This window comes from Melanostigma gelatinosum, assembly GCF_949748355.1.
Source record: "Melanostigma gelatinosum genome assembly, chromosome: 5".
NCBI lineage: Eukaryota > Metazoa > Chordata > Actinopteri > Perciformes > Zoarcidae > Melanostigma > Melanostigma gelatinosum.
The window spans coordinates 9735994-9748274 of NC_136638.1; the positions used below are offsets into that span (position 1 = coordinate 9735994).

The 12281-nt window shown below is 45.8% G+C and overlaps 1 protein-coding gene across 1 annotated transcript in view; it reads right to left on the minus strand.

The window, feature by feature from the left end:
* Positions 1–12281, minus strand: part of gpc3 (glypican 3) — a gene marked incomplete at both ends in the record, with an annotated part of 100552 nt that overhangs the window by 82195 nt on the left and 6076 nt on the right. Inside the window, one exon of the mRNA XM_079268453.1 lies at positions 6865–7026. Coding sequence (XP_079124579.1) covers positions 6865–7026 — 162 coding nt within the window. The remainder of the gene's footprint in view (positions 1–6864; positions 7027–12281) is intronic.

Genomic DNA, 12281 nt, shown 5'->3' on the forward strand with positions numbered 1-12281 from the left:
TATATGTTTAACACATTCCCATTACACACACATTGGATTCCCATGCAGACCATGTCGTCTTAATTCAATGGCAGACTGCACACAAACATCCAGTTTGTATTTGCCTTTGGTGATTCACTGTTCCATAAGCAGTAGACTGGATAATGAGAGGAAGAACTAGTCACTGGTGCTGTACCTGGATGTGTGTGCTGCTTACAGCATGTGTCTATAGCTGCAGATGATGTTTCTTGCAGGCTGACAAACACTCAAATAATCTCTCAGGCTGTTCGCTGCGAAGAGACAGTGACTATTTTTTTTCCCTTCTTTGTGGCTCCAGAGCACCAAGAGGAACTCAGAACTCAAACAGACAGCGCGCTTCTCAGTATTACGCCGCTTTCTTAAGTATCAATCTGCACAACAGTTTGCCAGCCCAGCAGAGTGCTCAAAAAGTACCGAAAGAAACCTCATTACGAGCGAACCAAGAAGTGACGCGTAACGATAAAACCCGGCAATTAAGTTGAAATCAAATTACGAGCTGATAGAAGAAGACGTGGTAATGGCGAGTGAACCCCATCGTGTCTGGTAAACGATGCTCGAAGGAACCCATTGGACATTGCAAAAAACTGCCTCTCCCCGTCATTAAGTTATCAGATTAGCCCGGGGCAGCGAGTAAACAACTTCAGACATCTCGCAGCAGGCACGCATCCTACCAGTCCCCGCTCTTATTGGATTACCACGGGAGACTTCTCCAGAAGACAAAACGACTCCATGGAGAGCGCGAGGCGAAGGGGATGATTATTGGAGTGCAGATGACGGGAGGGACAGAGGAAAAGGCCGGCTCGGGCCAGACGCCCGCAGCACTTTGGATCGAGCGGATGGCTAACGAGCAGGAGACGGGGAATGGATGCAGAGGGCAGCGTGATCCGATTTTGATTATTGGCTGCTGGGTGGGAGAGGCGGCCGGGGGCCTGCCAGGTTACGCCTCATCCGCCTCCTGCCACATCTCGTTTGGGCTACTGCCACGGCGATCCATTCAGCACTATCGGAGACAAACGAGGGCGAGCGGCTGTCAAGGTCAACAACCGCCTCCACCGGGGGCCACAAGGGGTCGGCCATTCTAATGCCTTATACACTTAGAGTAATTAAAACCCGTCCAGGAGAAGCGGGGGAAGTCGATACAATTTTTCTTTGAGAGCGCTAATGAGATGCTAATTTAGTTGGCCAGCTAGGAACGAGGTAAGAGTAACTCAAGGACACAAAAGAAGATTTGTTTCCCCGTCACTTCTGTTGAGTTAACTTTTTCAAATATGGCGTGTGTGTGTGTGTGTGCCCTCACGGATATTCTGCAAGTTTGTCGAGCAGGGGGAGACCGCGGGTTGCTCGTTGTCTTTATAGCGGATGAAAAGATATGCGCATCCTTTCAAGCTCCTTCCAAACTCCCGCTCATTTACAGAGCGTGGCCCCCGTGAGCTCAGAGTAAAGTGGAGAAAGCTCCCCCGCCGCGCAGCGACGAGTGAAGCCACATACAGATTGCCCTCACGCTGCCTGAAAGTAGTCCAAGTCAGACCTGTTTTCCAACACCCCACTGAGCCAGCCTTCTATGGACTCATTGAGTCATTCCAGGAGCACCAGGCTGGCCGTCCCACTTTTTTCTCTCTCTCCAGCAGATATCACACAGACTCTGATATCTGCACACACTCACGCTGCTCAACTTTCCTCGCCACATGTTTGACTACATAAGCAATCGGGCCAACCCTGTCCTCTCATGTTTATTAACAGGTTTCACTCTCCGGACTCGAGTGCGACTCCCCCCTCGGGTCCGCAGAGAAGCGTGGATCTCTGATGAAACCGAGCAGACAGCCGTGTGGTCTTGTTCTCTCCACCGGCAGTCAGGAGAGGCTCCTTTTCTGATGTGTCGCTGTACACAACAAAATAGATGGCCGCCCGCGCTGCCGCTCAGCCACGGAGGCTTTCGGCTCTCTTTAACAAGTTGTTTCTTTAAAAAAAAAAAGCTTACATAAAAGCTTGTCTCATTAACAAAGGATAATCTAATTTCTGATCTGCAAGCTCGGGGGGGGGGGGGGGGGGGATGAGCAGTAGCAGCGCCGCTCTGAAGGACACATCGGCAGGGAAGTAACAACAATTAGAGCTGCCAGTCACCCAAAATGCCAGTTGGTTTTGGATGAGTTGTACAAAGGATACAGACAGCAGAGATGACGGAGGGAGAGGGGATGATGTATAATCACACCACAAACATAAATCTGTGCTTAAGTCAGCTTAGCCACAGTGTAAAGACATTGGCCCCTTTCACACAGCCTCTCTTCTCTGTTTGAAAGGTACGGAGGCAGAATGTTCCACCACTGAGCCGGCAGCAAAGGTACTCATAGAGCCGAACCTACGTCACTGTGAAAGGATGACAACATGCACGACATTTTGATGGCCTGTTTTTATTGTGCCCTGACCAACGGGAAACTACAAAAAAAAAAAACCGCTAGTCGCAGTATCGCCTTAGCATCGCCTAGCGCCGATGAATAGCAGAAAATTGGGGAGACAACGAGGTCCGGAGGCTCTCCGAGACATCTGAAATCACACACTGAGGCTGCCGCCTGTTGTTTGGTTCAGTGTGAACAAGCAAAGTCGGCATAATGGCGGACAGTCTTTACAGCCGTACTGTGAAAGGGGGCTTTTGTTTTGCACTCGTTGCAGCCTTGAATTAGAGCTGGGTCGCTTTACCTCAGACCTCCACACATACAGCACTTACTTCACACATCACTTCTTTGTGTCTTTCTGATTAGAGTATAAAATCACTGTACTCTAGTGGTCAAACAATGACAATAATTCATTCATTCATTAGTCAAGGAGCAGGAAATTAATTCACTTTTGGTTTTTGTCAGGCTAAAATTCTAAACATGGTGAATTGAATACCCCGTGTTTTTAGATTGATAAATGGACAAAATGGTCAATTTTCAACCCCTCTCCTAAAATACAACTGCTAATGTGCAACAGAAAATATATTTTGAAACATCAGATAAATTATGGCATTTTCTATCGACAAAATGAGGAAATGTAAAATAATGATAGGAAATATATTTGCAATATTTGATCTTGCAATACAATCTCCACTCACAGCATCCACAGCATTCTAACACTTAGTAATGGTTGTGTTCAGGCACTCAGCACTCGGTTAATGTGAATTGCGTAAAACAGCCGTGGCCAAACAACTCAGTGGTATATAAATGGCATTTACAGGAGACAGGTGTGCAATTTGAGGTTGCAAGCTTACAGTAAATCCTGACCTATGAGCATTATTTTGCTATATTTCAACATTGTCTAGATTTAGCACCTCCAAAATGTAGGCTGCATGCTTGTTGAACCACAATGTTTCATTTTCTATAGTTACATGGTTTATTACGTATGTAATTGGTAAAGTAACGTAATAACTTTTGCATTAATGAGTGATTGGTAACTTTTCCAACTAACCTCCTGGTAGTACTCCCTGTGACAGGTAAACTGATCTGCAGAACCAGCCAACATTACCGCTGTCCTCTCGACTAAAACGCTGCAATAAATTCCACGTATCCACTCCTCTCTAGACTGCTCGGTGATGTGCAGCAACACGTACTAATACACGCCTTAGAAATATTGGACTCCATCATTTATTTTCTAAATTAAATTCTCGGCATGCACAAGATCAGCTTCTCATTTGAAAAGATTAGATTTAAAGATGGCCGTCCTGCACAGCTTTAGAGATTCTCATTTTGAACTAAATTGACAGCATCAGGCCATTGAGCGTGAGGCAAGCACAGCACACGGGGGAAGATGATGTTATGATCCTGCTAATGTGAATCAAAATGAAATCCAAGAGTCCGTCCCATATCGGAGTGGATGCTGCAGTCTATCCATTACGTAGTGGTTCCCTGGTTTACTATAAAGAGATCCGATAAGGCTCATTAGTTTGGCAAATGGCATATGAGGCATTCTGCGCAGGAGCCACGCATCATTAGAAATTCCTAATGCCTTACCTATTTCCTGGTATTGATCTAGAAGAAGCCTTACGTTAAAGCGGCCTGTCATCTCACCGCTTAAAAGACAAACATAGAGAGACATTACTTTTTCTATTGTTAGGAGAAGTTGACTTCAAAAGGGCAAAAACCTCTGGTGGAGTCTGAGGCTTGGGGGGGAAAGTGGAGCAGGGCAGGTGGAGCTGGAAGGAGAGGGGGATGCAGGGATAGCGAGAGCACTCAGAGAGATGGGAGATGAGAGGGGAAGCCCTTTGATCTCTGGCAGGAGCGAGCGCATGGAGAAAAAAAAGAGACAGAGCAGCAAAGAAGATTGCAAACAAGGCACGCACTCAATTCCCAATTGCGGCGCGAACACGAGCAGAAGAGACAGACGGAAGGGAGAAAGGAGAGAAAAGTCAAGCAGATTGAGCGAGACAGAGATGGAGAGAGGATGACAGGGTCAGAGAGAGAGAGCGAGAAGAAAGAGGATGAAAATGAAGTAGAGGGAAACAGATAAGACCAGGATGTTAAAAGGATTTCAGTCCGGGGGCTGTTTGGAGAGTTCTCTCAAGTCCTATGCTAAAGCAATTAGCATTGAACCCCCTTCTAGGAAAGTGCAGCCAAACCACAGCGGCAGTCTCTAACATAGTTAGTGTGTAACAACCAAGTCGAGCAAACCCCACGGTCCCCATTAAACCTAAACTTTTAATTGGCGTGTCAGGATGGTGCTGCGTTTCGCAACCCGTGAGCGTGCACTCTCAGAAAGGAAATCGGCCCAGTGAGTCTGCACGTCCCGCTTCAAGTGGAAACCCAGAGACAGTGAACAGAGCTGCTGCGCTGGACTGAGAAGGCCTGCGTAGCGTGATCACAAAAGCTCAGCATCAGATGTGAAATGGGATATTTCATAACATCTGTTGCTAACATGGCTGCGCTGTTGAAGAAAAGGTTGTGGACGCCTTTGTTGTCGGGGAGTTTACTTGATACCAGTTCCTTAAGTTTACAACCGTCAAACTTTTTTGTTTTTTAAAGTGAGCCGATGTAATGTTTGTTGGACAGTAGAAATGATGACATAGAGTAATATTAGCAGAGGGAGTAAAGACGAGTAGGAAAGTCAATGAACTGACTCTGTAACGTCAGTAACACACATTGACGTAGTCTCCGTGACATCACCCACAGGTTCCTGAAGCTCAAAGTGTTCAGCTAATGGCCGTCGCCATCTTGGCAGTGATGACACAGCCTACTTCCCACTAATCCAAAAATTGGCAACGGGTTGAATCGTGTATGGAGCTGAGGCAGGCCGAATGAAGCCCGGTTCCTTAATGTCCCACTAATTCGAAGCTACCAAGCTAGCTAAGGCTAAGGAGCTAGGTTTTTGCTAGCCAGCTAACGTCAACCCTGCGGTCTTGTTGCTCCCGGTTGCCTGTTGATACTGGGCTAGCATATAAATGAAACAATATTATTATCCAACGTTAGAATGTCACTCACCAAAGAAACTGGAGCACGTGACTTTTTCATTCAGTCAATTCGATTGTCACATGAAATCGAACAAGGTAACGTTACAAGTGCAGTGAAATACTGGTTAGCTTCTTCAATCTGCCCATCGTCCAACACCCACACCAGCAGTGAATGAACCTCACAGCAAGCCTTATTATTTGTCCAATATTTGCATGAACATTTTTCCAAAAGCCACCAACACCACAAACGCGGCCGAGTGGTTAAGTTTAGTGACGCGAATTAGCTGAGGTGACACCTAGCAGACGGCTCCCGCCTGTCACTCAAAGTGGCCACGCCCTTAATTATCCATAAGACTTTAAGCGTAACTCAATCTGTACAGTCAATATGAAGCAGTCGGCTAGCTTAGCTTAGCGACAGGCCTGGAAACAGCTTGCTTATCTCTGTCCAAAGGTAACAAGATCTGCATTCTAGCACCTCTAAAGACCTCGAAGCTAACCGGCTGTTCCATGGCAGCTTCATATTTACAGACTTGAAAGTGGTTCCAAGCTCCTCATGTCACTCTAACGAAATAGAGGAAAGAAAGGCAATAAGCATAGCCCCTAAGATGTCGAACTACTCCATTAATTATCAGGCCTTATTAAAGGTCTTTGTTGCTGCTTGACTGAAGGTTTTCTTAAACTCTTGAGAACTTTAAGACATTTGGTTTATAATAGGAGAGAAAAGAGAGGAGGTAGCAGACTTCTTTAAAGCATTCAACATGGGGACAGTGATTTAATGGTGTCCCACAGTTCCTGCTGACTTCCCTGTCCACTCGCTCACTTCCAGCAGTCACCTGCCTCCTCGCTGTTTCAGCTGACAGCAGTTGAACCTCAGTGTCTCCAGGTTTGACGATTCCTCAAATCACTGTTGCACTGAAGTGTTATATAGCGCACATCTGTTAGCCAGAGACCAGTCACACCAGTCCGTCTGCTCTGATCTCTCTCATCTGTGAGTGCTTTCCCCGGAACCCACTGCTGACTGGCATTTTTTTCCACTCTGTGAATGTAACAGTCTTCGCCGACTGCAGTGCGCCAAAGTCTCAGGAGGCCGTCACTTTCCGGAACAACATGTCTGGCACCGACAACCATGCTACATCTAAAGTCACTTTAACCACATGTCATTCCAACATTTCGTTGAACAGCAGCTGAGCGTCTCTTCCCTGTCTGAGAGCATTACTTCTGCTTTTATTGTATTTTCTGTGCGTGTGACTCACCGTCTGGAGGAGTGGGCCCGCTGACGTGAACAGGGACTCGTAGCCAAGAAAGTGGATACTTAGTGTGCCGATTTGAGGACGTCAGTTATTCGTTTAAAAATGCAATTGTGATGATGTTTCTTTTTTCTCTCTGTGCCAGTTAAAGAAAGCAAGCTTGAGACTGTGCTCACTGCTTACCTTGGAATATGGCGGCGTTCTGGATGATGAGACGTTTGAGTTGAGCACTGACAACCTGCAGACCGGACTCCAAGTTGCTGCGTGCAGCTACCTGATACCGCTCCTCCATTTTCTTGGAACAGCAGGTCGGGCCTTTGGTTTGGCAAACCTGCAGATCGGCACCTGGCAGGGAATCAGCAGAGACAGGACAGGAGGCTGGATGAGCGCAAGAGACAAGAGCTGCAGACACTTTTGTTTGATTTTCTAAAAAAAAAAAAAAAAATTTTAAAAAAATAAACAGAAGCCCCTCTTCCTTCACACACAAAAAAGATTCAGCCGCATCCTCTGCATGCTAAACACGGGAAACTATCTCCAGCAGATTCTGCAGCCTTAATGAGCGTGCGATCGTTATGTAGAGGGTGTCGTATTTAGCCGGGCCAGAGTCAAAAATAAAATGCTGCTGAAAAATAAGAGAGGCATTTTGATTGCACATTCAAGTGATACACCAGAGCTGTGTTGTTGTCCCCGGAGATCAATTTGGTCAACAGAAAGTTTCCCAACACTCCGGGATACACTTTTCGCACGGAGGATAAAAAAAATAAAAAAAGAGGATTTTTTTTTAGGGCACAAAGATGAGAGCCAGGAGCAGATCAGCGTGCACACAAACAAACCACGGCTTCAGAATACGACATTGACAAAACAGAGAAAAATTGAAGGTGATGAAACAACATTTGTGCACCATGGCCACTGACATCACTGGTTGTTTACGCAGGCGAGGAATGATTCGATTCTGTTGAAAAGGTGCCAATGTAAGCCAGTTAAGGCAAAAATAAGGTGACAAGGACGTTTAACTCCGAGGTAGCCGCGGTACCAACCGGATCAAAGGAAATGAATTCAATTTGAAAAAAAAGCCCCCCTCTCTCGTTTTATTACCAGAACATGCCTCTGCTGTGGCGATGTCAGGGCAACGCTGTACAACATGTATCCGAAAAGAGACTTTAAACGTAGTTCAATCCGAAGTTGCTGTTACCGGTGCCTTTGCAAAAGAGGGAACTACTCAGAATGTATGTCGCAGTTCTCACAATTCTGTGCCAGAACACATCTATTGAATAGAGAAAGGTCCAGTGGAACACGTTTCTACACACAAGCTATACTTTTTACAGCCTTCTCCCAAATAGCTCCTCTAAAACGATGCACACGAAGACATCACACAGACATAAATAGGCCAAAACCATCTGATGTTTAAATACAACGAGGAGCGCCCTCTCCTTAGTGCCTCCCCCCTCTCTCCCTCCCTCTCTCTCTGTCCAGTGTGGCTGTTGAACGCTTCGGCTGCAGTCGTAACGTGTCAGACTGTCTGCGGGATCTGCTGCTGCCTGACAGGTGTCAGTGACAAGGGGCCTGATGGATGGAGAGGTAAACAAATGTCAGGGGATAGGGAGACGAACCCTGGGGATTCATTTGGAGTGAGGGCTTGGAATGTCTATGTATAAAAAGTCTTGATAACAAGCGTGTCAAAAGACAGAGGGGAAAGGCTGTTGTCGAGACAGAGGGTTTATCTTAATATGAAAAGTGAATCTCTCTATTTGAGGATTTGCCTCTCTGGGGTCTTCAAACAATAGATCCTCAGAAACAAAAAGCTCAGACTGTAACAAAGAGAGCAGCAGGCATGGAGGGGAAGTTAAACTAGCAGGAGATCAGCAACAGAGTGGCAGTCCTCATAATTAACAAGTGCCCCCCCCCCACTCACACCCGCTGCCCATCAGGGTTTGAGATGGAGAGTCTAATGAGTGAAACAGGCAATAAAACTGTCACGCGGCACCTTCTGTATGCGCACTGACAGCCTTAATATCTTAAATCAACACCGACAAAGGACTCCTGACAGATAAGATCAAGCTAATTTCAGACTGCTGGGGCTAAATTATTAAGCTGTCAATAACAGCGCCATAGGTGAGGTGAGCGCGCGGCCGGTGCTGAGGGGGGGAGACGGGGATTTAGCAATTATCTCCCGCAAAACAGACACTCGCATCTGCACGTGTGTCGTGCAGATGATAAATGTGTTTCATTACAGAAGTTCCACGGCGCTGAGGAATAAGTGAAGGATTCGACAGGAAAAAAAAGAAAAGAAGATTCCCCATGGAGCTTCACAAATGATAAAAGCCCACCGTCTAAATAAAGCCTTCTCTCTGACTGACGGATCACTTGGGAACCAGCTTCCTGCTTCTCCTCTTTTGCTTTTTGGTTTACAAAGCACTGAATGGTTTAGGACCAAAATACATCTCTGATCTGCTGCTACCTTATGAACCATCCCGACCCCTCAGGTCGTCTGGGACCGGTCTACTTTCTGTTCCCAGAGTCAGAACTAAACATGGAGAAGCAGCGTTCAGTTTTTTCTGCTCCACATATCTGGAACAAAGTCCCAGAAAGCTGCAGGTCTGCTGAGACCCTCAGCTCATTTAAATCAAGATTGAAGAATTTTCTGTTTGCTGCTGCCTTTAATTGAACCACGTTCAATTAATATATGAATCAATTTCCTGCATTTCTGCATTTTACTACTGAATTTTATTTCTTACACTGTTTCTTTAATTTTTTTAAATCTCCTTTTCTTTTGCCTTATGTTTTGATGCTTTTAATGGTTTTATGTGACGCACTTTGAATTACCTTGTTGTTGAAATGTGCTGTACAAATAAACTTGCCTTGCCTTACTTTAGGCTCAGCCCCCCCCCCCCCCCCCTTCTCTCTCTCTCTCTCTCTTTTGTTTCATATAAATATATTCCCTGTCATCCCTGCACAGTTTTGTTCAGAGCTTGTTCCACTCGTCCTACCTTGAGCTTAATAGCTACCGGGCACCGGCGGCACCGTTTCCCTATCAGCCCCGTTATTGGCTAATTAGTCGATTCTTTTGGTGTCCCGATGGCCACTTCTCTCAAACACAATGAAGAGCGACAAGGTGCGAGGCCGGGAGCAATCTAGATGTAAATCCCCCCCCTCCCCTTCCAACATGCAATCTCGCTCCAAGGTGACGCCTTTTCAATTATTACCTCCTTTCAATCAATACTCTGAAGCGGACCGGTCAACATGCAGAGCAGCTGCCGAGCTCTTTGAATGGCTTTTTAAAAACGCATTGATCGCCCTCTGGTTTGTCACAGCCCCTTTTCTTTCATCCGACGATCCTTTATTGCTGCTTGGCTCGTGAAATAAAAGTTTCTGTTGAAAAGCCAGGGGTGAAAACTCCCACAGTCCTGTGTACACAGAGAGAGAGAGAGCGAGAGAGAGGGAGAGAGAGAGAGAGGGGTCCCTTCACATCTCTAACACGCTCGGGGACTGGGGGGGGGGGGGGGGGGCAGCCACAAATACACTGTGTCTCTTTGGCTTCCCGGCACCAATTAGAAAGCTATCACCATGCAAGTTTAACAACCGAGACCATGGGGGAAAAAACAAGTTGTATTAAAACATAGAACATGTTAAAAGCCGTTCATTACGGGGCATAAATTATACATCAGCTACTAGTGTCGAGTGGGAGCACGTGGGACTCCTTGGCTTCCTCTCCGGTGTCACTTTGTAGAGACAATAAATGAAATGAAGACTTCCTATGGGTCATGCCATTAGCTACCAGGGATTACGACTGTTTTAAGCGTTTTTCAGCGCTTTGCTGACTGCTCTACTTTTAAAGCCGTTTTGATGAAGCAATCATTTGAAAGCTGAGAGCGTGGATGTGAACCAGCCCCGGTCTCTGTTGTCTGGACTGTACACAAAACACAAGTGTCCTTCATTATAAAGAGGGCTGTTTCCAGAGAGGAGATGGGAATAAACAAAGCACTGATCGCTGCTTGATTAGACACAAAGACCTCTCGCGTCAGGTCACACTGATCCACCTTATTAGTGTCGTTTCAACAGCAGGAGCGTTTGTTCTTTTGTTGTTCACTTTTGTCCCGTAATAAACAAACAACAGGAGACATGACCCCCCCCCCCCCCCCGCAGCTAATTACCAAGAAGTCCTGGACCTGGCGTCGTGCTCAGCAATATCAAACGACATGACAGTCGAGTTGTTTCAGCTCAGAGGAGGAAGAAAAGGGGGAAACTGTTCAGGATGTTGTGTTAGAATAAGTGACAGCTGGAGGTAGGGCTGGGCGATATGGCCTAAAAAAAAAATCTCCGATTTTTTTACAAAAAATCCGATTCACGATTTAAATCGATTTTTTTCCCCCAAAATTTTTTGCAGATGACAGAAGCTGTTGAAAACAATTTTTTCTTTTATTTTGTGATGATTTTCCCAAGTAGGTTGATAAAAATAAAGTGCAAACAAAACCTGAACATTGTAGAAAGGTGCCTGTAGTATACAAAAAGTATTTGGTCACTCTTTTGTTTGCCTGAATCATTTAAATATAAAATTAAATTAAACATAACATTAAATGGCATTAAATAGTAGCCTTCCATTGTAAACAACTGTGCAAATGTAACTTTTTACAGTAAGCTTTTCTAACTGAATACACTGATACAAACACAGCATGAAATAAAATGTATATGACCCTTTAACATTCACATTTTCAAAAGTGCAACATCTGATCTAACATCAACATAACATATTTTGCACAGTAAATAAGTGCATGTAAACAAAATCAAGTGCATTCACAACATAACCAACAGTATTAAACAGTAGTGCATGTTTTTTCTAAATATTTTTTGCCAGGAAGACAAGCCTGTCTACTACCTCTGGCTTCAGGCATGCACGGTGGCATGTAACAATGCCCCCCCCCACACACTGAAAAGCCTCTCAGAGGGGGCACTTGTAGCTGGCACAGAGAGGTATTTCTTTGCTAAAGTACTTAGCCTTGGAAAGTTAAGTTGGTGACGCTTCCACCAGTCAAGTGGATCGGTGTCTGGGTCAACCTGCTGGACCACAGGTCAGTTGTTGCGGAGTAGAATGACATCCCCTCCAGCTCCGCAGAGATCCTTTGGCGTGTACTATTGTACAGCCGAGGCAAGGCAACGTCAGAAAAATGTTTACGGCTTGGTAGCACGTACCTGGGGTCCAAAGCTTTGAGACGGTGAATAAACCCCGGCTTTTCCACGGTGTATATGGGCACCATATCTTTTGCGATATACATCGCGACTGCATCCGTGATGGCTTTCCACCGGGCACTCTTCTTCTCATGCGGAGTACAGTTGGTGAATGTCTCCAAAATGCTGGGTTGTTTTTGTGAGGTGGCGGTGGCAGCAGTGAAGCTGCTGGCCGCCATTGTTTTAGTTTGTAAACAATGCGCGCGCACTCTACTACGGGAAAAAGGGGTGGGGGCGATTTTCTCGATTTTCAATAAAACACATCGCCTTAAAGCACACATTCGAATTAATCGATTAAATCGATTTATCGCCCAGCCCTAGCTGGAGGTTCCGGGTTCGATTCCAGCCTTGTAGGGTTGTCCGGGTCTGAGGTTTTC